This window comes from Betta splendens, chromosome 1, assembly GCF_900634795.4.
Source record: "Betta splendens chromosome 1, fBetSpl5.4, whole genome shotgun sequence".
In the NCBI taxonomy this organism is placed as follows: Eukaryota; Metazoa; Chordata; class Actinopteri; order Anabantiformes; family Osphronemidae; genus Betta; species Betta splendens.
The window spans coordinates 4,551,381-4,574,782 of NC_040881.3; the positions used below are offsets into that span (position 1 = coordinate 4,551,381).

The 23,402-nt window shown below is 52.7% G+C and overlaps 2 protein-coding genes across 2 annotated transcripts; both read right to left on the reverse strand.

Moving 5' to 3' along the window:
- Positions 1-437: 437 nt before the first annotated feature.
- Positions 438-17,946, reverse strand: dchs2 (dachsous cadherin-related 2). Its single transcript, XM_029152173.3, is given in 21 exon segments — positions 438-3,469; positions 4,479-4,620; positions 4,932-5,218; positions 5,292-5,422; positions 5,976-6,127; positions 6,201-6,412; positions 6,520-6,633; positions 6,718-7,578; positions 7,669-7,878; positions 8,375-8,509; positions 9,532-9,771; positions 9,959-10,790; positions 10,859-11,019; positions 11,089-11,188; positions 11,262-11,449; positions 11,538-12,554; positions 13,282-13,518; positions 13,883-14,114; positions 14,196-14,387; positions 15,853-17,213; positions 17,216-17,946. Coding segments are annotated over 21 exon segments (9,765 nt in total). The 5' UTR covers positions 17,574-17,946; the 3' UTR covers positions 438-866.
- A 647-nt stretch (positions 17,947-18,593) lies between these two features.
- plrg1 (pleiotropic regulator 1) lies at positions 18,594-22,707 on the reverse strand. The gene is made up of 15 exons (XM_029152185.3): positions 22,548-22,707; positions 22,240-22,346; positions 21,500-21,636; positions 21,364-21,417; positions 21,188-21,281; positions 21,022-21,100; positions 20,840-20,938; positions 20,651-20,743; positions 20,273-20,422; positions 20,080-20,181; positions 19,856-19,958; positions 19,676-19,784; positions 19,378-19,517; positions 19,097-19,290; positions 18,594-19,005 (listed from the first exon to the last, which is right to left on the reverse strand). The coding sequence occupies exons 1-15, from the start codon at positions 22,554-22,556 to the stop codon at positions 18,946-18,948; spliced, it is 1,530 nt and encodes a 509-aa protein (XP_029008018.1). The 5' UTR covers positions 22,557-22,707; the 3' UTR covers positions 18,594-18,945.
- Between the last annotated feature and the right edge of the window lie 695 nt (positions 22,708-23,402).

Consider the following 23,402-nt stretch of genomic DNA (forward strand, 5'->3'; position numbering starts at 1 on the left):
TCCTGGTGAAGCAAAATTCTTCCAGGTTCAGATCACTGTTCACGGCAACTGAAGGAAAATCCAAATCATCCACTCTTCCTGTTAGGCTGGTAATTGCACTGAAACGCTGCTTAGACTCGTTTTATTCCTACACATTGGAGTCACTGAACATGTGTAAGATGTGGGCAGTGATTCAGGGGCTTGGAACCAGGCATCTGCAGATTTGCAATCATTACCAGGATGCGAGCTTGATGGAATCCTTGGACGTGACATTTGCTTGGTGGGAGAAGTGCAGAATCGATGAACTTATTGTAACGTGTAGCAAATTAGAGGAGGCAGCTCATCAGTATTGGAATTTTTCTAAGACCAGAAAATACTGCAAATAGTGTCTCAGATACTGGCTTGTGCTTAAAATTAAAAACAGGCTTGGACTGAAGGAATAAAACGAGAGGGAGAACTAAAATTAAAAAGCTGTTTTTTATTATTTAGGAAGATAGAGGCAACCACACAACAGTGTCGCCTTTGTGTGGTTACTAACGTTAAACCAACCTTGAAAAGTCTCCATTTAGAATCTGCACCAAACTGCAATTACAACGTGTTTCATTTTCTGCACATACAGCACAAACATGTTGAGGATAAAACGTTCAATAATTAATCATCTGCTGCTATTCAACAGTCTGCACGTAAAGCACAGGACAAATTCAGGCTTCTCCAGATTTAGTTTCATTACATAAGAGAGTTAGGAAACCAGATCAGTCTAAGTAGTAATATGGCTAAATTACCTCCACATGAACCTTCTACCTGCTCCCTTTGATTTGCTTTGATCCCAGACAAACAGACCCAATCAGATGGTGGAAGGATGATGGAGGTAGATGTCAAACCCACGTCTACACTTGTAGTTCTGCCTCCAATAAGCTCGCAGTCAGGGGCCCGGAGTCAACTCTGATGCCCCCCACCCCTGTCTCGGAGACGACTGGTGAGGCACTGGGGGTCCTCATGGTGAGAGAGGACAACGAAGGGGAGAACGAGGGCGTCATTGCTGAGGGGGTGAGTCCCGTGTTCCTGGCCAAAGGTGAATATGCATATTTGCGGTGCGAGGGCTTCCTGGTGAAGCTCGGCAAGCGGCCCAGCTTTCGCGGGGGCACAGTCCTGATGCCCGCCTGAGCCACCCCGGTTATGAGAGGCGGGGGGTACATCAGACAGCTGGACTCCGCCGCCAAGTCCTCGCGGCCGCCCTGCAGCTCCTCGTCAGGGAGCATCCCGATATCGCCGAAGACGGACGACATGGCCTGGAAGCGCGGCTCCCAGTCCAACAGGTGGTCCCAGCAGTAGCTGCCTCGCAGCTGCTCCTCCATAAACACCAGCGAGGAGAGAGAATCGGCAGAGGCGTGGGCTTCTGACAGGGGAGCGTATCCTTTGGTTCCCATGCTCTCCTCCAAGTCTCTCACCCGAAGCACGGTGGGAAGTAGTCCCTCACCTCCTCCCTCCTCTTTGAAGTGGTGGAGGCTCTCTGTACTGGCCGAACCGGCGACTAGACATTTATTAACTGACAAAATGGGCTCTGGCTCAGTAGAGTGGCAGGAGACATTATCTCCCGGTAAAGCAGAGTCTGACATTTCAGTGGCCTCGTGGCCTTTTACGGGTTCGTCTCGTTTACGGCAGCGGTACTCGTTAATCCACTTGATCTCCTGGTCCTCAGCGGTCTCGCCCTCCGCTGAGCCGCGGCCACTTGAGTGTGACCGATTGCATGGGATGGACGCCTCCCTACTGGTCAACACGATGCTGGGCCGTCGCATCTCCTGCAGAGAGATGTGGTTCTGCGTCGGGCCACTGGAGCGGCCGAAGGAACCCGTGCCGTGGTTCAAGGCCGTCGCTATGGCCGCCGCCTTTTTGACCGCGGCTTCTTTGATCCTGTACCTGAGAACTAAGCTCACCAACGAGGCAAGAAAAACGAAAAACACAATCAGCGAGACACTCAAACTCAACACGTGCCTGTCGAGAGGCGCCCCAGTGAGGGCCTCTGCCGAGCTGGAGATGTTGACGGAAACCACGCAGGTGGTGGTCCTGGAGCCCGGTCTGGGGCTACCAGCAGACACCAGCAGCTCCACCAGGTCCTCACTGGCATGGCCGCTCCTGCGAAAAACTGGGCCTGACACAAACACGGCTCCGATCGTTCTATTCACCGAGAAGAACGGTGAGGAATTCACAAGGGAGTACTCCACCAGCCCGTCCAGCCCCGCGTCATGGTCCATCGCCATCACATACCCGACCGTTTCTCCAGTCTTGACGTTCTCCGGGAGGAGAAAGTGATACTGCTTCTGGGTGAAGACGGGACTGAACTCGTCCACTCCCCTGATGTTCACCTGCACTCTGGCTGTGGCCGCTTTGTCGCCTTTGTCTCTGGCCTCGACGACGAAGCAGTACGCGCTCTCGCGCTCGTAGTCGAAGGTCTGTTTGGTGTGAATGGCGCCCGTCAGGGGGTCGATGGCAAAAGCCTCCCTCCTCTCTGGGCTGCCGCTGCCATAAACCGTGTAGCAGGAGGACAGGATGGAGTAGGTCAGCCTCCCGTAGGGGCCCGAGTCGTCGTCGACCGCGTGGACGGTGCAGGCGTGGGTAAACGCTGGAAGGTTCTCCAGCACGGAGCAGTTGATGGTGGGCAGCGTGAAGTACGGAGTGTTGTCGTTCTCATCCAACACCGTGATGAAGACCACTGTGAAGGCCACTTTGCGGTCCTCAGAGGATGCGCCGCCATCGGACGCTCGGACAGTGAGGGTGTATTTTGGGTCTTCTTCGTAGTCAAGGGAGTGGTTGACCACCAGAACGCCTGACTGCGGGTCAAGCCTGAGGTGGCCTTTGCTGTTTCCAGAGACAATGTCGTACTGCAGAAGGCCGTTGGTCCCCAGGTCCGGGTCTCGGGCGCTGACCTGCACCAGGCCGGCGCCCACGTGGCTGTTTTCGCTCGCGTGCGCGCGATATTCGGCGCTAGCGAACACAGGCGCGTTGTCGTTGCAGTCTGTGACGGTCACCATGACGACAGCGGAGGCGTTCAGCGGCGGCAGCCCTCGGTCCGAGACGCTCACCGTCACAGCGTAGCTCTCGGTGGACTCTCGGTCTAAAGGGTTACACAGGACGAGCTTCCCCAAGTTCCTCAACTGGTTCTCAACTTGAATCATTTTCACTTCTAGACAAAACCTCCTCTCCTCATTGCCCCCAGTGATGCTGTAGTCCAGGTGGGTGTTTTCAGGACTCCAGTCCTGGTCCTCTGCGGTGAGCGTGAGCAGGGTGGTGTCTGTGGGGGTGTCCTCGGGGATGGTGAGGGTGTACGTGTCCTGGTGAAAGACGGGCGCATGGTCATTGGCGTCTGTGATCAGCACGTCTATGGAGGTGGCGGTTGACTGCACAGGACTGCCTCCGTCTCTGGCCTCCACCAGAAGATGGATCACGTTGCTGTTTGTGATGGCCTTCAGTGGCTTATTGGTGAAAACAGACCCTACAAAACAGAAAACGTGAGTAATGGATCCACTGACTGCTGACACCCCCCCAGTGTTGATCTTATAATACAGTAAAATGGGCCAGACACATCGAGACGCATTTAAAACTCCTCACAACTGACATAACACATGGTTGAACAAACACAAATTGTTCTTGGATTTGCTTATTTTCCCAGTAAGAACATAAATACATCGACGTATATTAGGAGGTAAATCAAAAATGCCCTTGTCATTAGACCCACAGCGCAATATAATGGGCTTTGTGACAATTTGTAAATGAACACCATGTGCAAACTGTAGGACAAAATGTAATCTTTAGCTGACAATAACATTGTTGTCCGTCCATTTCATCGTTGTGCTAATGCTTATGATTTGTGAAATGAGACACTGCACCACACAAAAGCCCCATTCAGTTCTTGGACTTAGTCAACACAGAGGCAAATCTTCGCTCCCAACTGCTGAACAGGGAAAATGCACTTCTGATATTACACTTCGTATGCGGTAGAAGCCCATAAATCACTCATAGGTGGAAAGGACGTCCAGCAGCGAGTGGCGATTGGCTTGTTTCAGAGCTTTAGGGGTTTAGGCATGAGGCCTGTGCAGCACTTTACCTCACGTCTAGGTGCCTTCTCTACTGCGTCACTCTCTCCCAGTCGACGCAGCTCACTCGTACATCCAGGACTTCAGTCAGTATAAATCATGTTGAAATATACAACCACGGCGGAATGAAAACTATCACTAAGCTGTGATATAATACGCTGAGCTGGTCATAATAAAGCAAAGTCTCTCTCTACGCCCTTTTCTTTGGCACGTCCCCCTTTCCCAACGCCAAATGTCCAGATTTTATTTTAGAGGATAAGCATGTAAATACCAGAAAGTCACGTACCTTGTAAAACCTGAAGTAATAACTTTTATAGAATCATATCGTTTTTGTTCTCTGGCGACTTCTTAAACTCTTTAGTAGCGCTTTGCTCTTGGAGATCGCGTTTCCAGTGAGGTGGTTCTTACCGTTGTCTGGGTGGATGTAAAAGCCTTGTAAAGGAGATGAAAGCAGCCTGTAGCTGATCAGGCCATTGGTTCCAGAGTCTCTGTCAGTTGCAGACACTGACGCGACGAGCGTGTCGGCCGAGACCAGCTCTGACAACTCCACCTGAGAGAGAAACGGGGACCGTGAGTCACATCTGCATCATGTTCATTGCACGTGTACGCTCACCAATGACTTTAATAGGTAGAGTCTAAAACTTTAGGAGCGTCTTAAAATATAATGCACTGCAGTAAACCTCCTGCATCTACCGTGACCTCCATTATAAACAGTAGAATTCTCACCTCTTTTCCTGTGCGTTAGATTCCATTGTACGTTAGCTAGCTACTTTATTTGTTTATTTGATCTCATACATCTGAAATCATGTTGTTCTCCAACAGTAGGGACTCTACTGTTTAATAGACAATATTTCTCTATACCTGGTAGGAGACCTGGCTGAAGGTTGGAGCGTTGTCATTGACATCAAGCACGTGAACTTTGACCTCTCCTGTGGTCTGGTGGAGGGAGTCTGACGCCCACACCGTCAGGGTGTACTCCGTGTGCTCCTCGTAGTCCAGGGCACGCGTCAGGGTCACCACGCCGGTGTAACGGTCGATAGCGAAGGGCGCGTCGGTGCTGCTGTTGTCCGAGAAGCCGTACGTGATGGCGGAGCTCAGGTCCACGTCGTTGGCGGTGACCTGAGCGACCATGTAACCCGCCGGCAGATCTGAGGAGGAAGCGGCAAAATGAGCAGACGGGAACGTGTAGGGAGCGGCCGGAGAACAGCGGTCGGGTCTTACTCTCGGCTATGAACACGGGCTCCATGGAGGGGATGGCGGGGCTGTTGTCATTGACGTCCACCACTTGGACCCTGACGGTAGCAGTGCTGCTGAGTGGAGGGTTCCCCCTGTCTGCGGCCTGAAGAACCAGCCTGCAGTAGACGCGAGGGAGAACATGGCACCTTATTAATATATGCAGCATATTTCGCTCTAAATTCAGCAAAGTGGCTTTTACTTGGCTCATTTTATTTACTATTAGTTATGATTTGAAAGGCAGTGACGTGCTTAAGCAGCTCTGACAGTCACAGTCATAAAAACACAGGCTCAGTGGTAGAATTAGTCAGCGTTGCAGAATGCAAGCTGACGTTTTCACCATGACAACGCTTCCTCTCGCTACGCTTGCTAACACGGTCCACTGATGCAACTAGGAAAACCACACACGATCATCTCACGAGAAGTAGACGACTGATTCATGCAGAGCGGAGTCTGCAAAGAAAACCACACTGGCCCTCACAGCAAACGCAGTAGCAGTCGCCTTCAGACTAATGGAGGTTTTCTGTTCCATTCTTTGTTTATAGATGCAGACAAATGAGTTAAAAATGTTAAAACACAACTAACTCGTATTAAAGATGAAAATCCTCTATGCTCCAGTACCACTGGTACCAGAGGTCAAATGAAGGACAAGCTACTGTGATCTCAGCGTACTTATATGAGGGGATGATTTCCCGGTCCAGTAACACATTGGTGGCGAGGATCCCGCGCACCGAGTCCAAGACGAACGCTCCGTTGTGGTTACCGGACACGATGGAGTACTCAATCTGTCCGTTCATCCCGCTGTCGGCGTCCGTCGCAAACACCTGCACAGAGGAGGACGGTCAGCGCGACTGCAGCCACCAACACAACACGCGGCACCCAGTCCGCAGCGCTCACCTGCATGACGTAGGTGTTGAGCACCTGCCCCTCCCACACGGCGGTTCTGTAGCTGCTGTGTTCAAAGGCCGGCGCGTTGTCGTTAGCGTCCAGCAGGGCAACGCAGACCCGGCAGTGGGCCGTGTGCGGCCCGCTGTCGGCCAGAACCACCAGCTGGACCTGGGGGCTCAGCTCGAAGTCCAGAGCGTTGTCCTTCTGCACCCGGATCTCACCTTGAAACGAATTTAATTTTTATTTTTACGAGGTTTAACCCGTTTCACTGCATTGCAAAAACGTATCCAAAACAAATAACTCATGGATAAGACTCCAGGTTTCTGACCTGTGTGACGGTTAATGGAGAAAACGTGGTTCTCGTTCCCGCTGAATATGGTGTACGTGACTCGCTGGTGGCTGCTGGTTTGGTCAGTGGCCTCCACCTTCGTGATCCAAGTGCCTTGACAGCGAGAACGCAAGACAGTTGATCAACTTTTTCATAGATTCAGAGGAAAACAACGGGCTGAGCAGCGGCACCACCCACCGGCTCTACTGTTCTCCTTCACCGTAGCATTGTACACTTTGACTGAGAAGCGCAGGCCGTCGTGCTCTCCCTTCAGGTGGATGAAGACGAGGCAGGTAGAGGTCCGAGCGGGACGCCCGCCGTCGGACACCTCCACCTGCAGCTTCCTCCCGGAGAAGCCGGCTCTCACCTGTCTCCGCAGGGAAATCTCCCCCGACTCGCTGTTGATGTCAAAGTAATCCTCCTCGTCGTACAGCGCGAACCGCACCGTCCCGTTCTCGCCCTGATCGCCGTCCGTCGCCGTCACCGCGGCGACCACCTCGTCGGCCGCGGTCCTCACGGACACCCAGGCGTTGGTGGGGTTCTGGTCGCAGACGGGCGCGTTGTCGTTCACGTCCTCCACCTGCACGGTGACGGACGCCGCCGAGCTGAGCGGGCCGCGGGCGCAGCCGTCCGTGGCCACGGCCCGGAGCGTGTACTGGGCCCGGCGCTCCCGGTCCAGAGGCCTGCTGGTGCGGACCACGCCCGTGAGGGCGTCGACGGTGAACGCCCCCTGGCTGCCGTCCTCGCTCAGCGAGTAGGTGACGTCCCCGTTGGCGCCGCCGTCGGGGTCGAGGGCGGCGAGGCGCAGGACCTGCGCCCCCGCCGGCAGGCCCTCGCTCACGGAGGCGCGGTAGCTGCTGCGGCTGAAGGAGGGCGCGTTGTCGTTCTGGTCCAGCACCAGCAGCTGCAGCTGGGTGGACGAGCTGAGGGGGGCGGGGCCGTAGTCGCGGGCCTGAATGGTGACGGTGTAGTTCTGCGTCTCCTCGCGGTCCAGGACCTGCGTGGTGCTGACGGCGCCGCTGTGACTGTTGATGATGAAGCGACCTCTGTAGTCGTCGCCTGAGAGAATCAGCGATTCCACGTCGGATCATTCACGTCAAGCACCACTTCACCTCCGAGTAAAAGCGCACGCCCTGATGCGTTTCTTACCCACGATGGAGTAGTGGATGGTTCCGTTCTCCCCGTGATCCGGGTCCGAGGCCTGAGCCACGTGGACGACCCCGGGGGGCAGGTTCTCCGGCAGGCTGATCTGGAACGACGACTGCATGAACTCTGGAGGGTTGTCGTTGTCGTCCAGCACGGAGCACAGAACCGTGGCCGTGGCCGAGAGAGGCCGCGAGCTGCTGTCACGGGCTTCAACTGAGGACAGGCCTTGAGTTACACTCAGCTCTCGCTTCTTGAAAGTACCTAATACTACCACAATGCTGCAGTACACAAATCGCTATCTGGTGGTATATGTAAAAAAACATACTATTATTACTAATAGTACTATTCGTGTGTTACGTTTAACAGAGTATGGAAACACTAAATGACTAACTAGTGGCTCAGGTCTGATTGAAAAGGAAAATCCTCTGTTCAGTCATCATCTGTTCTGCCACAGATTTCAACACTTGTTGAAAAGAAGCCAGAAAAAAATGTCCCTACACGCATTTTCCATTAGATGCTCTTTAATTCTGGCGCAACATTCAGACTTTTCTGTTTTCATGTGTCTTGTTAGCTTCAATTGTTGCTCTGTTTTATTGTAATGCTACTTATGCCGACTCTACAAATATTATGGTAAAACATCTGAAAGCAGTTGAACCGCTGAACGTTGGGGATGTAATTACTGCGTGTGTGCTTCATAGGCCTCTCCTACCTCTGAGGGTGTAATGCTGCTCCTGCTCTCGGTCCAGGTAGGAGGTGGTGGTGATCAGACCGGTGTAGGGGTTGATGCTGAAGAGCTCGTACCCGGGGCCCGGCAACAGCCGGTACCACACCACAGCGTTCTCCTCTGAGGGACGGACACCAGGTTGGAGTGAATAAAGGTTAGTCTCAGGTCCAAATGTACTCATCACTCTCGACACAGTCATTATATTGAACCCCTTCGGATCATTTGCTCAACAAAGCGAAAACCAGCATGCAGAGCACCACAAAAGTCATCTGTCACGCTCGGTGATGCCGCTCATCTCCTCTGAGGGACCGCGGCGCGTGGAAACTGGACACCGGGGCCAGCACAGACCCGTCATGTTTGGTGAGCAATGGGGGAAAAACAGCACAGAATCAAATACGGGCCGAGCCGCCAGACGGGCCGAGTCCAGGAGGCCGATGAAAACACGGCGCCTATTGGCACAGATGGTTCGGATTAGGGAAATCATCACGAGACGGGACCTTTGAAATCTCCCAGAGGAGAAATGCTTGCTGTTCTTGGACAATTCTCACTCCCAAGAATGTTAGTTCCTATCAAAGCCCCCCCTCGCGCACAGATGCTGCAGCCCCACATCCTCCGTGCCCTTCATCCAAAAGGGCCGCTGCCGTCAGCGTGAGCAGGGGAAACGGGATTCACGCAACGTGTTAAAATAAACAGGGCTGATGTGCAGATTTGCCGCGACGATTGGGGGTCAGATGAGTGAAAGCTGCTGCGGCGAACGGTGAGAGCGACCCGAGCGGGTCGACGCACCGGGAGGAAAGGCCAGGCTTGGTTTCAATTAAACTGCTAATGGAGTGAAAGAAAACAGACGGCGACCTTGATTCACTGTGGTGCTGATGTTTAACCAAAACACGACCGGGCGAGCTGCTACTCAACTGTATTTGGTCATGTGGTGCTGCCCTTTAAAATAATACTGACGCTAGTTCTACTTTTAAATAATAGAAGTGCAGAAAAGAAGAAAACATTGACTTCTACCCAGTGTTTTACAGACTGAGCAGGGAGCTGGAGTTAGACACATGCCAATGCTGCCATCTAGCGGCCCAGAGGCAAACTACGGCCTCCCCTTCCACAGCACGCAGCTCCTCTGGCATCACACTCACTCGTACCTGAGTCCTTGTCCGTGGCCGAAACCCTGACCACCGCTTCTCCCGGGTCCCTGTTCTCCGCCACGCTGGCGTTGTAGACGCCCCGGCCGAAGAGCGGCGGCTGGTCGTTCACGTCGCCCACCTCCACCGTCAGCGTCTGGGTGGAGGAGAGGGGGGGGCGGCCGCGGTCCGCCGCTCGGACGGTCAGACGGTGGAAGCGCTGCGTCTCGTAGTCCAGGGGTGCGGCGAGAAACAGGAGGCCTGAGGAGGACAGGACAGCGGGTCTGAATGCGACGGAATCACTTAACAGCACTAAACCATCATTTAAAAAAGCAGGTTTGCCTTGGCAGCATCTGTATATTGCATACTTTTTATTAAAGCAGTCTTTTTGTCTGACTATTCGTATCTTGTTGCTAAATTTATTGTTTCTAAATCATCTAAATCTTACCCGTTTTCTCCTCCAGCCTGAAAACCCCTCCCCTGTTTCCAGCCATGAGCGTGTAGCACACGACGCCGTTCTCCCCTTGGTCTCCGTCTACGGCGATGAAGTGATGCAGCAGACTCCCGACGTCGGCGTCCTCCGCCGCCTGCGCCGCGTCCGCCGACACGAACACGGGCCGGTTGTCGTTGACGTCCAGCAGGAAGACCTGCGCCGTCAGCGACGCGCGCCGGCGCCGGTCCGTTACCGCCTGGTCCGTGGCCGTCACCGTGAAGGCAAAGCTGGGCGTGGTCTCGTGGTCCAGAGGCGCCGCCACGGTCAGACTCCCCGTGTGAGGGTGGATCTGGAAGGGGAACGGCGAGGGTCCGCTGAGCTCGGGGTCAAAGGTCAGCGAGTAGCGGAGGGCGCTGTTTGGAAAGGTGCCATCGGCGTCTCTGGCATTAAAAGCGAAGGCCAGCGAGCCGACGGCTGCGTCCTCCCTCAGGCCGAAGGTCACCAGCTCATCGGGAAACCAGGGCGTGTGGTCGTTGACGTCCTCCACCGTCACGCTGACCAGCACCGACAGGTTCTGGCCGGGCCCGAGGCCGGCGTCCTCCGCGCGCACCAGCAGGTCGTACTGCCCGGCCGCCTCGTAGTCCAGCGGCCGGTTCACGAACACGTCGCCCGAGGAGCCGTCCACGCCAAAGTGGAGGCTCCCGTCGCCCTCGGCGACCGAGTAGCGCAGCTTCCCTCGACCCGGGACTCGGGCCGAGCCGATGACGGCCGCCGGCGCCGCGTCCTCTCTCACCGTGAAGCGCCTCGCGACGGGCCGCTCGCCGTACGGAGCGTCCAGGCCGCGAACCTGCGGAGGAGGCGCGCGTTTAAAGTGCTTCTGACGTAACGACACCAGGAGGTTCTGAGTAAACGGACCTGGACGTGGACGAGCGCCGTGTTCTCCTGAGCCGTGGCGCCGCGGTCCGTGGCCGCTACTTTAAGGGCGTAGTGCGGTTCAGCGCCGCGGCTGAAGAGCTCCGTGGTCCTGATGTCCCCGGTCTCGCCATCGATCTCAAAGTGCCCGAGGTCATTATGTTCTAGGTGGAGGAAGATGTGGTGACTCACAGTTTATCATGAAATAAAGTGACGGTTGCAGCACAGCTCACCTGCAACCAGTGAGAAGGCAACAGTGCCGTTTTCTCCCGCATCCAGATCTTTGGCAAACACGTTCGCAACCAACGCACCCGGCGGGAAGCCCGACCATATCTGGAATACACAGAAGACTGCGTTACCACGGCAACCCCCCCTGCTCAGAACCGCCTCCGGGTGCCGTCCTCGCCTGCACGTGCAGCTCCTTGCTCGCCGGCAGCTGCGTGAACTGCGGCGCGTTGTCGTTGACGTCGGCGACCAGGACGTGGACGGCGGCGGTGGCGTTGAGACGAGGGCGACCCTGGTCCGTCACCATCACCCTCAGGCTGTGCTGGCTGTGCTGCTCGCGGTCCAGCGCCACCCAGTTGATGATTTCACCTGGACGGGCCCAGGCAGGACACGTTGAACCCAAGCAGCAAAGCGGCACCTCAGATCTAAATTTCAATGTATGTATGAATTATTTTACCGGTTTTAGAATTAATGCGAAAGAATTTTCCGTCTGAGAGCAGGATGTAGGACAGCTGGGCGTTTTTCCCAGAATCCTTGTCCACGGCCGTGACCGTTCCCACCAGGCCTTGGGGCGACGACCCCTCTGACACAGTGAAGTAGTAGACGTCCCTGCTGAACACAGGGGCGTTGTCGTTGACGTCCAGCACCACCACCGTGACCGTGGCCGTGGCGCCGGGCGAGGCCTCGGCGCCGGAGGCCACCACCCGGAAGCGATAGGCCGACTCCGCCTCGTGGTCCAGGCTGTCGGACAGATACAACCACCCCGTCCTCGGGTGAACCCGGAACGGCGCGGGAGGGAACCCGGCCTCCGCCTCCAGGGAGTACGTGAGGCCCGCGGGCGCCGGGCGGGCGCCTCGGCTCGGGTGCGCCCTCACCTGGATGACCCGCGAGTCCCTGCGGTACCCTTCGCCTATCTGCACCTGGTAGACCAGCGTCTCGAAGGCCAGGCCGTCCTCGGCAGCGCCGCGGCCCACGTGGACCGTGAGGGTGAACACGGAGCTCAGGGGAGGTTCCCCTTCGTCTTTGGCCACGATCTCCAGGCGGTGCCGCTGCTGCTCCGGCTGCAGGCTCTGGTTTAGCGTCACGGCGCCGAGGTCCGGGTCCACGAGGAAGGTGCCGTCTCTGCTGTTCCTCAGGTGGTACCGCAGCCTCCCGTTGGCGCCGCTGTCGCGGTCGTGGGCGTGGGCGATGAACAGCAGCGTTCCCGGCAGGGTGTTGCTGGAAACCGTGATGGCGTCGCTGGGCTCGGGGAACACGGGCGCGTTGTCGTTGACGTCGGCCACAGTGACGTTGACCTGCGTGGTGCTGTAGACGGGAGAGGCGTGCGTGTGCGACTGGAGGACCAGCAGCGCGTACGGCTGGGACTCGTGGTCCAGGGGTTTGACGGTGCTGATCAGGCCGGACGTCGGGTGAACGGAAAACAGACCCAGAGGGTCTCCAGAGGAGATGCGGTAGGAAACGGGCTCCTGAGAGTCTGTGAGGAGAAAAACTGCGATGATTTCAGGGACAGTGGGATATTTCAGCTTCTGGACTAGAGGTTCAGTACAGTGGCTTCACAATGATGAGAAACACAACACACAGATCCAAAAATGCTGCTTAACCTGCAGCTGAACACTGTAGAACACACAATAAGCAGCATTAAGTAATTACAGCATCCCATTAATCCCCTCCAAGTGTTTGTTGGAGCTGAGACAGGGAGCTTAAGAACAAACACTCCTGTTGTTTCAGCTCTAAGTCGATGCTTTAATCTTTTAATTGATTAAACAACCTTAAATGACAGTCTAGTGTAGTAGAGGCTTAAAGGCCTGACAGGACTCTTAGTGGGGGTGGTGGATAGAACAAGTGGACTATGAAGGGCTCATCCCTGCAAACTAACACTAACAGTTCACATTAGTGTCTGTCAAATATGAGCTGAATCTATCATTAGTAATGACAGAATAATAAAATACTGTTAATAATTAATAGTACAATAAAATTGTTTCTCATATCAGTAAGAACAGAGTCGAGAATAATGTATTTACAGTAAAGGTATGTATATTTCAAACAAGCTGACTTCTAAGAACACTGTTAGATTCTATTGAACTTCATACATGTGTTTATGTAGCTAAGACGGATTCAATCTGAGTCACGGCAGCGGTCGCTCAGTCGTTTCTGTCGCCACAGCTCCCGCCCACTCATTCATTCAGCTCATTCACACCCACCTGCGGCGCTGGCAGCCTCCACCGCCCCCACGGCGGTTCCCGGGGGCGCGTCCTCCGGCACCGTGAAGCCGTAGCGCGACCTCTGGAACACGGCCGGAGCCGGGGAGCTGCGCAGCACGTGGACCGTGACCTCGGCGGCTCTGGCCGCGCTCAGGCCGCCGCCGTCCTGCGCCGTTATCAGGAGCTTGACGCTGGCGGTGCCCAGGTGGGCGAGGGAGGAGGTGAGGAGGAGCGTTCCTGCGGGGACGGGACGAGGGGGAACCTTTAGGGCTGCATTCTAACAATGTTTAATAGCAATAGAAGAACATTATTCTTTTGGGCTCCACGACTGAGGATCGTCTAGATGTTTGACTTAGATTTGTGGCAACCTGCAAATCTTGTCCCCCACTGAAGCTCATGCCTAAAGGGTTTGTGCATCACCCCCTGCTGAGCTGTGACGCTGGCAATCATATCACAGGGATTTACACAAAGTAGGCGACTGTTCACCCCCCAACACTGAGGCTGACAGTCGCACTGGGGCCCAAACACAGTGATTGTGCTGCATCCTCATGACGTTTCCTGCCTGATGAACAGACACTTAATGCTGCTGATGATGTGATACCTGTGTGTCTGTCCAGCGCAAACAAAGCCGACATGTCGCCAGGCAGGAGGTCGTAGGTCACCTGTCCGAAGGCGCCCGCGTCACCGTCGGCGGCGGCCACATTGAGGACCTCGGTGCCGGGCGGCGCGTGGCCGCTGATGCTCACGTCGTAGTCGCCGGGCTCGAACACGGGGGCGTTGTCGTTGAGGTCCTCCACCTCGATGTGCACGTAGGCCTGAGCGCTCAGACCTCCCTGCGAGAGAGAGAGGCGGGCGAGAAGCAGGCGCTCAGGTTCTGACCGGCAGGGACACAACAAACCAAAGGATCCACTCACCGGGTCCTGGGCTCTGACGACAACGTCGTGGACCGCCGGCCCCGCGTCCCGGTCCACGTCCTGGGACACGCACAGCTCCCCGGTCTGCGGGTGCACCCGGAACACGGGGTGCTCGTCCCGCCGGTCGAAGCCGTCAGACAGCGAGTAGAGCAGCGCGCCGAACGCAGGGCCGTCGGCGTCGGTGGCGACGACCTGCAGGGACGAGGAACAGGACATGAGGCAGGGAGGTGAAAGAGCTGGAGCCCATCCCTGCACGCGTAGGTCAATCATCTGGTGAAGATGCAGCTGCTGGTGAGGCTGAGCTTAATCGTCTGTGTTGACTCTGTTAATAGTTAACGGCTTATTTCAGGGAGATCCTCTGCTTGTGTGCACCAGGCTCCTCCACAAAGCGGTTACACGTAATCTTAATAGCAATTAATCTCCACTAAGTGCCAGAGATTATGTTCAACATCCTAGTTGAGCGTGAGGACATTCCTCCTTGACGTATACACATTGAGGTCACCTTAAAAAACTCCACAGTCACACTTTGCTTGTTTGTTGTTCTCAATGATAGAACCGTGAGAACGGAGCGGGAACAATTCAAGTTAAGAGACACATGATCGTTATGAGTGTGTTCAGTCTCTTTGTGTAATCAGCCACTTTCTTTATGACGTTTAAACAGGGAATATGCACGTGTACTTCGGTGACTGTGGCCTTGACCTGCAGGTTCCTCAACCTTTGAAGTAGCTCACACTGTGAGTCTTGTTCTGGCAGCAAAGCTATGAGAGACAATAAAGGCATAAACAGCGGCCACAGTCAAAGGCGGACGCATATCACTGCGATAAAACAAGGGGGAAGCCGCCGCTCGGATCCAGGATCCTTTCATGCTGCGTGACAGGAGATAGAGTCCTTGCGTCCCCGTCATAAACATGAAGTCATCGCAGACTTAACACCGTGATCAAAGGACGCGTTAAAGACGGCTCCCAGTCTGATTAAACTCGTGACACGCCCAAGCAGCTTTGGGCCATCTGCGCCTGCTTATGTGTGGCTGCCTGCTCTATACGTGGCAAACGCTGGGCCGCACTTATCAGACCCACTTCTGGCCACATTCACTGTGTAACTGTGTATCGGGCTTTTTGTGCGTTTCTAAAACCAAACAACAGCAAAAGAAAGACAAATATCACCCACTTCTGGCACATAGAGCTCCTTTTGTAATGGGCTTCAGCTCGGTACCAGGCATCACGTTTGTCATGTCAAAGGCACAGCAGTGGACTGGAGTGTGTGTGTGTGTGTGTGTGTGTGTGTGTGTGTGTGTGTGTGTGTGTGTGGAGGAACACTGTTGGCTTTGTGCGGACGTGGTGACGCAGACTTCTGTCTTATGAAGTAAGGAAAGAGAAAGCAGGCGACAACATGACATAAGTCCACTTGTTTCCTGTTCAAACGTCGCTAAAAAGAACAATCTTCCTTTTGCTTCTGTTTTGTGACACATTCTCTCCTTTTGAGGCCTAAAATTATGAGCCACTATAAACTACAGCCATCAAAGATGGAGTGGACTTGTTTAAAATGGCCTGTACTGCTGTTTACTGTCAGCCAAACCTCTCTTGTGGTCAGTGTGTGCGAGGAAATAACCCTGATTTATAGAATCTGTCCCCTTTAATCTAATTATTCACAAACGTACCTGCAGGAAGCAGCTTCCGATGTCACTGTGTTCCGGGATGGACACGTTGTACAGCTGCTGCTCAAACACCGGCTCGTTGTCGTTCACGTCCTCCACCAGCAGCGTGACCGTTGCCGTGGACGACAGAGCCGGCTCTCCCCCGTCCGCCGCCACCACCAGGAACCGCACCTCCGCCTGCTCCTCGCGGTCCAGGGCCGCGGCCGTGGTGACCAGGCCCGACTCCGGGTCGATGGCGACCAGCGCGTCCCGGCCGGACGGGAGGATGGAGTACGTGACGTCGGAGTTGACGCCTTCGTCCGCGTCCTGGGCCTGCAGCCGGATGAGGGAGCTCCCCCGAGGAGCATCCTCCGAGATCTGGATGAGATACGCGTCCCTCTCGAACACCGGGTGGCAGTCGTTGGCGTCGGACACCTTCAGGAAGAAGACCGTCTCGCTGCTCAGAGGCGGACGCCCGCTGTCTGACGCTTTGACCCTCAGCTCGTACAGGTCCTGGCGCTCCCTGTCCAGCGGTGCGTCCACACACAGGGCGTAGAGAAAGCCATCGGTCTGCTTCAAGCTGAACTTCCCGTCGCCTCCCTCCAGCGAGACGGCGATCGCCTCCTCCTCGAGGTCGGGGTCCGACACGGACACCCGCGCCACGTAGTCCCCGGCGGCCGCCGTCTCCGGCACCGCGGCGTCTCCGGTCTCGCTGAGGAACAACACGCTGATGCTGGGGCTGTTGTCGTTGACGTTCAGCACCTTCACGCCCACGAAGGCGCTGCCGTATTCGGGCTGCGCCCCGTTGTCCTTGGCGCTGATGACCAGCTCGTGGAAGGCCTGGGTCTCAAAGTCGAGCGGCTTGTTGAGGGAGACCACGCCGGTGGTCTCGTCGACGGAGAAGACCTCGCCGGGGTCGCTCTGTCGCCGGTTGATCTCGTACGTGACGCGGCCGTTGTCGCCCAGGTCCAGGTCGGCGGCGTGGACCCGACACACCGAGGACAGGACCGGGGCGTTCTCCGGCACCGCGGCGTGGTACTCGGCCTGGTCGAACACCGGCGGGTTGTCGTTCTCGTCCAGGACGTGGACGTTGACGCGGAGCGTCCCGGTCCGGGGCGGGAGGCCGCCGTCGAAGGCCTCAACGGTCAGCGCGTAGAAGTCCCGCGTTTCTCGGTCTAGTCTGGCGCCGAGCACCAGATCCAGACTCGCGTGCTTGTCCGACCCGCTTCGGTGATCCAGGTGGAACAGCTGGCCCATCTCGCTGTCTGTGATCCTGTAGCCCCTGGTCCCAAACTCACCCTCATCGCGGTCGTCAGCGCCGTCCAGTTGGACCCGGCTTCCTGGAGGACTCAGCTCTGAGATCTCCAGGTCGACCTCCGCCGAGGGAACGCCGGCGAGTGGTCGTTGACGTCCTTCACCTCGATCTTCACCCTGATCATCTCACCTGTGAGAGTCGCTGCCACGAACTCGTACTTGTCTCTGCTCTCCCGGTCCAGAACCACGGCCGTGGAGATGATGCCCGTGTCCGCGTCTATCTCCAGGTCTCTGAACACGTACGAGTCTCTGCTCTCGGACATGAAGAACCCGGTGCTCGGCCCGCTCAGGCCCGCTCCCAGGTCCCCGACGATGGTTCCGGCGGGCAGCCCCTCTTTGACGGAGAGCGTCAGGTTGAACACCTGGCCGAGCGCGTGCGCGCAGCACAGGGACAGGACGAGCGCCCGGAGGAGCGGCGGTTTGCGACCCATTCCTCCTTCAGACGTGACTTTCTCTGCCCCGAACCCAAGACTACATAATTCCGCGTCACGGTCACACTCCTCGTCCCGGTTTTAGGGGGTCTCTCCAGGTAAAAGCGGGCAAACGCACCGTGCGAAGCAGCGACGCGTCGTTCTCCATCACGGCTTCGTGTCGCGTGATTGAGGAGGAAAGAACGAGTGCACGCGTCTGGTGGCGCAAATCCCCGGAGCTTCTTCACGCGTCACGGGAGCGAGCGGCCACGGCGCGTCAACTGCGCGCGCTCGACGCTCCTCCTGGCAGGCGGAGCGGCTCCATCTGTGGCCCGGATTGCTTCAGATTTAATTAGGACGAGAGATTACCTTGGGTGACGGGCGTTACTGTGGACGGAGGTCACCCCGTGGGACGACGCGGAGCCGGAAAGTTGAGGAATCGGAGTAAAATAAGACAAACAAACCGTGCGCAACTCGACGCAACGCAACCCATAATCCAGTTCCTCTGACTCTGGTGTGGCGCTAATGACGCAGGTGAAGGAGCGGTTCAACAAAGTTTTACTGTTGGCAGGTGCACATAAAGCGTTGGAGCGGCTCCCCCTACAGGTGAAGACCAGAAGTGCAGAGCTCAGAACTTTCAGAATATGTTCTCTGCCAATTGATAAGAGTTAAGCCTCAATAGCAATTTGATCAGCGTGCTGGAAATTTGGGTAAAATGTTTAGGGACACTGAAGATATTGTATTTTTTCAGTATTTTCTTAGTCTGTGGGTTAGATTAATTCGGAGATAGAAGCTTTTCTTTCTCCATTAGGGCTAAAGTAACATTTTATTAACTGTAAGTTGGTCCTTAAAATGTTCCAATCATGACTCGAGCAGGTTTAATCAAAACCATGTTGTACATGAACAATGTGATGACGCTGACTTTTTTTCACACCCAGAGATCATTGTTACCATAAGCAGGGTTGATGAAAGCAGCTGTAAGAGGAACACTGTCACTCACTGACGACAGAAACTCATCTTTACAAAAGGACAAAGTGAAAATGTGAAAAATCCCGTTTTTATTAAAATGGAGCAAAATATCTGCTTCACATTGCAAACCAGAAAAAGGGGCAATGTAGGATTCCATGTCTGTACAAGTGGCAAAAAAATTAATTTTAACACACTGACTTTTAGACCCCTGCAGGAATGAAGTCCACTCTGAAGAAACGCTCCTGGTGGATTTACAGAAACCACCGGAGGGCCTTCATAAAGACTGACTCGAAGACTGCATGTATCTGACAGAATTTAGGTGTTTGGCTGAGCACAAGAAAACATGCTCATCTACTACAGCCAGTTTGGTACAAATAATACTCAAAATTGTTACTGCTAGAAGAGGAACAAATCAAAAAAAGATCTAGAATCGCTTCCTCTTGAGGATTTCTGGCTTCCAGTTGACTGGGTGGCTTTCTTCCGTCTGTAAGACAGAAAACAGATGATAAAACATGATAAAAATCATCTATCTGCCCACCATGAAAGCAACAAGAACATCTGATGATTGCACTTACAGCTGTGTCGTCCTCCTTGTAAACTTTAATAGTCTTGTCAGCCTCAGCTGTGATCAGTCTGCTCTCAGAGTTATCAAACACACAGGCAAAGATTCCAGACTCGCTGTCCAGAGATCCCGGCTGCACAGCTGCATGGATGCGCTGGAAGTTGTAGCCTGTCCTCCAGTCCCACATGTGGATGGTTCCATTGTCGGCTACAGGGGAAATAGAAATTTGTCATGAATCCATTACACAGAGCACGTAAATAAGAAAAAACAAACAATGACATTAGTGATCATCACCTCCAGAAACCAAGACGCCGTCAGAGTTAACAGCCAGCGTGTTGATAATGGCGTTATGACCGGACAGATTCTGGATAAAGTTTCCATCTGGGAACATCCACTGTTTGATGTTGTCAGCAGAACCAGAAGCAAATGTGTATCTGTAAATGAAAGGAAATAAAATTATTTCAGAATCCCCTCTTCACATGACAGCTTGTTTGAATTTTTATTTTTTATTGCTGAGCAGCTATTCATTCATACGACTAATTTTGCTCCCACACTCAACATCACACTGGCTACACACGAGGAGTCGACTTACTGCCTGGGGTGCAGCACCAGAGTTCGGACAGACTTCTTGTGGTTGGTCAATGTGGCTCTGGTTTTTCCAGCAATCAAATCCCACAGTCTGATGGTGGAATCGTGGCTGCCTGCAAATAGTTACAATTGTCAGGCTGGGAGTCTGCAGATCCAGAACTGTGGCAGAGCTCTGTATATTTACCTGTGATGATCTGTGGCTCTGCAGCTTGGCATCTGACTGTGGCCACAGTGTTGGTGTGTCCTGTTAGTGTGTGCACATTAGCTTTGGTCCTTATGTCCCACACCTGAGTGGACAGGATTGAAAAGCCATGTAGTCTAACCAACAAAAGCTCAGCTGCTTATATTTTAGCATTAATACCTATCCAACAAAGAGACAGGTTAAGTATATGCAGACTAGGCTCTCACCCGTGCTGTGGCATCTCTGCTGCACGTGACTAGCACGTCAATGGTTGGATGCAGATCTAGATCATACACAGCACTCAGATGCCCATGATAGTGCCTGATGACCTAAAAGACAGAAAAGTAGTAGCAAAAAATAGTAAAAAAAAAAAAAACAAAAAAAAAACTTTTTTTCTATCTTAAGCCTCCCATAACACACCTTGTTGTACTCAAGATCCCAACACTTGACTTGCTTGTCCTCTCCACAGGAGAAGAGGTAGGGGCTGCGACTGCTGACTGCCACGCCTCGCACCGTACTGATGTGTCCTGTCAGGGAGAGTTTCAGCTTCCCACTGGCCAGGTCCCAGATCTGTCAAAAACATTAGTCACATCTGGATTACATATCATTTCCAGGAAATGTCTCTAAGGTGACATCTGCAAGATCCAAAAGACAAAACATGCTATTGTGTATCTACGAGCAGCAGGTGAATCTATAACTGAAGTATAAAACAAGAGCCCTGCAATAACATACGTCTGTAGCCATGTTTTTATAACATGGTAAGATCATCTTTAACTGAATTAATTTAGCGTTACTGACCTTTATGGTTCTGTCAGCAGAACCTGTGACGAACCACTGATTGCCAGGCTCCACAGCGATAGACCTCACCCAGCCAAGGTGGCCACTAATGACCTATCAGATAAAACATTTTGCTGTTAAAAATGACACAACCATAATTAGAAAATATAGGAAACTCTCAATATAGTCTCAAAGTTAACATGATTTTACCCTAAACAGTTTCCACGGTGGGTGCCACTGGGGTTTGGGCATTGTTGGTGCTTTCCTTGTGAGTGCAGAGCTTCTGGTGCCACCTCCTTCCAATAATGACTAAAATAAAGACATTTTTCTTTTAATTGGTTCTATACTTTTCATCGACGGTAAGTCAACCACAAGCAGAATGTGTAGCGTACCAGAGCAGTTGACCTCTCTGCTCCAACAGGGAGTCGATGAATCTCAGCCACACTGGCTGCAGTGCGACTTGCATCCAATCTGAAGTGCAAAAGTTATGTATAAATTAGGAAAGCTCTAAAATAAATACCCAATCCCTGTAAACTGGAGCGGAAGACAACATTTTACCTTGCTTGTGAGGGTGGCAAAGCCACAGCCATGGAGTGGATTCCTGCCTCAGTAGGATTTCTGTGAATGGTTGTGTCAGCAGTCAATGCTACACCTGTATGTAAAACAAAACACTGGTATCATACTGGAATAACCTTAATGATGACAATGCAGCCTGAGTACATTAACATACTTACCAGGCCCAGAGGGGAAGGCGTGGGTCCCTGTGATCAGGTATTCTGGGTCATCTCCTAAAATCAAGAAACTACTTTAGACTATAACAATTTAACACTAGCACTAAGAGGACATGGCATTGCAGTGTTTCAGCCTCACCTGGCTGTGTGTAGCTCTGGTGGCCCGGCATGCTGCCTGGAATCAGTGAAACTCTGTCTTTTCCTTCCTTTAGCACAGGCATGTGTAAAACTGCACCATAGTCAGCTTTCAGCTTCACTCCCATCTTCAGTTTGTGGCTGTAAAACCAGGTAAATGAGAGGATGGAAAATCAACATTTGCTCTTCTTTTCCCTCTGTTTCTGTTCATCACCTTGACTAGTCAGGGCAGATTGCCTCCCACCCTGAGCGTGCAAGTTTCATTTTAGTTATTGTTATTGTCATTTTATTAATTGTTTAGCAGGACAATTTGGAATATTTAGACAGTTGATCAAGCTATACCTTTTTGTTTGAGCAAGTAAGGAAAAATTAATGAAAAGAAATTATGAAAGTGACCTTTCCGTAATTAATTAAATGTTTAAAATTGTTTTCATGTTGACGGGTAAGTGAAATACTGGATTATTACACTGCTGAAAACATTCAAGGAAATTATTCATTCAGATATATTCAAATTCCACAAGGTAGAAAACGGAAACACTTGAAGTTAACAAGTAAATGAGTAAAGTTTAAGTCAGTGGAGATTCACAGTCATCCAGGTGGAATAGTTAAAGTTGAGTGGAATAAAGATTAAGTTTTCACCAGGGAACTGGTTCAACATCATCATACTTTAACTGCGGTTAACGGAAGAAAATAACCAAGAAAGTGTAAACGTCGCAGCTAAATAAGTAAAACAAGCACATTTACCTTTCATCGTCCAGAGAAACTGATTTCGCTTGGTCGGACACAAACATGTCATGGGTTCTTTTCAAAGACCTGAAGACCAGCGTGTGGACCGAGTGCTTCTGGACGTCCTGTAGAAGCAAAGTGACTTCCATTACTAAGACATTAAAACAGCAAGATAGACGACTTCTATATGACAGATTAGCAAACGGACACCGCGACGTTGATCAGTCGGCTCCAGCAATTAGCCAGGCCCCGCTAACTATAACGCAGCTAGCACCTGAGCGGGAGAAAAGATCATTCACGAGCAAACTCATCAAACCGCTACTTACTTCCGTCATGGTGGCGATAAACACCCTAATGCAACGCTAAGATGACAATTATATTAATTTCTCTGAATATCGGCCTCGTCGCGAAGGAAGTTGAAGCACAAAAGTAAAAACATGAGCATCACATCCAAAGCACCGACGCTATGCTCCGGAAGTAAAAACCCAAACGTGCCTGTATTTCCTGGCGCTTGTTATTTGTTAGCGCCACCTCCCGGTCAGCAGATGTATTGCACCCCTATAAAAAAACTAGAACGCCTTTCTCCAGGATTTTGATTTCTAATAATTAACATGTGAAAAAAGTCAATTAATAAAGTAAAGATAGAATAACATCTGAGTCTGAAAAAACTAACCTGGATGTAAATAAAGACGTAAAAATGCAGATGCTGCAGCAGGCGGGTGAAGCTTCAGTCTTACAAAATACTAAGTGAACTATACTGATTTTTAAAATTAAAAATATGTTTATTGGGACTGTCCACTTACACATACAGTAGCCAGAGTTGAAGTGAAAATAAAGGCATAGTCCCTACTGTATATATTTAGTGGAAATCCCAATAACTCTCCTTTGAACAATCATTAGGTGGAGTTTCAACGGAATCTGAATCTGGGGCACAACATTAGCTCTAGAAAACATTTACTCTGCTGATATTTGGCTTTCCCTGTGGATCTGCATGTACCACAGATGAGCATCTTACCTCAAAGGGTATTCACCCCCTCTTAATTAGTATGCACAGGCCAAAGTTTGGTTTTCCAGCCTCGTGTACTAGACCATGTTGCCCAACAGAAAACATTGATCAATGATTACTCAGGCCCCCAAAAGACAAAAACTCTCCACACCTCGTCTCTGAAAGTGAGTCACAC

Coding starts and splice junctions, on each gene's coding strand:
- plrg1 (XM_029152185.3), bottom strand. Junction 21,418..21,499: donor CCAGAGCTACACACAGCCAG/GTGAGGCTGAAA, acceptor TCTTGATTTTAG/GAGATGACCCAGAATACCTG. Junction 19,959..20,079: donor GCAGAGATGCCACAGCACGG/GTGAGAGCCTAG, acceptor CTGTCCACTCAG/GTGTGGGACATAAGGACCAA.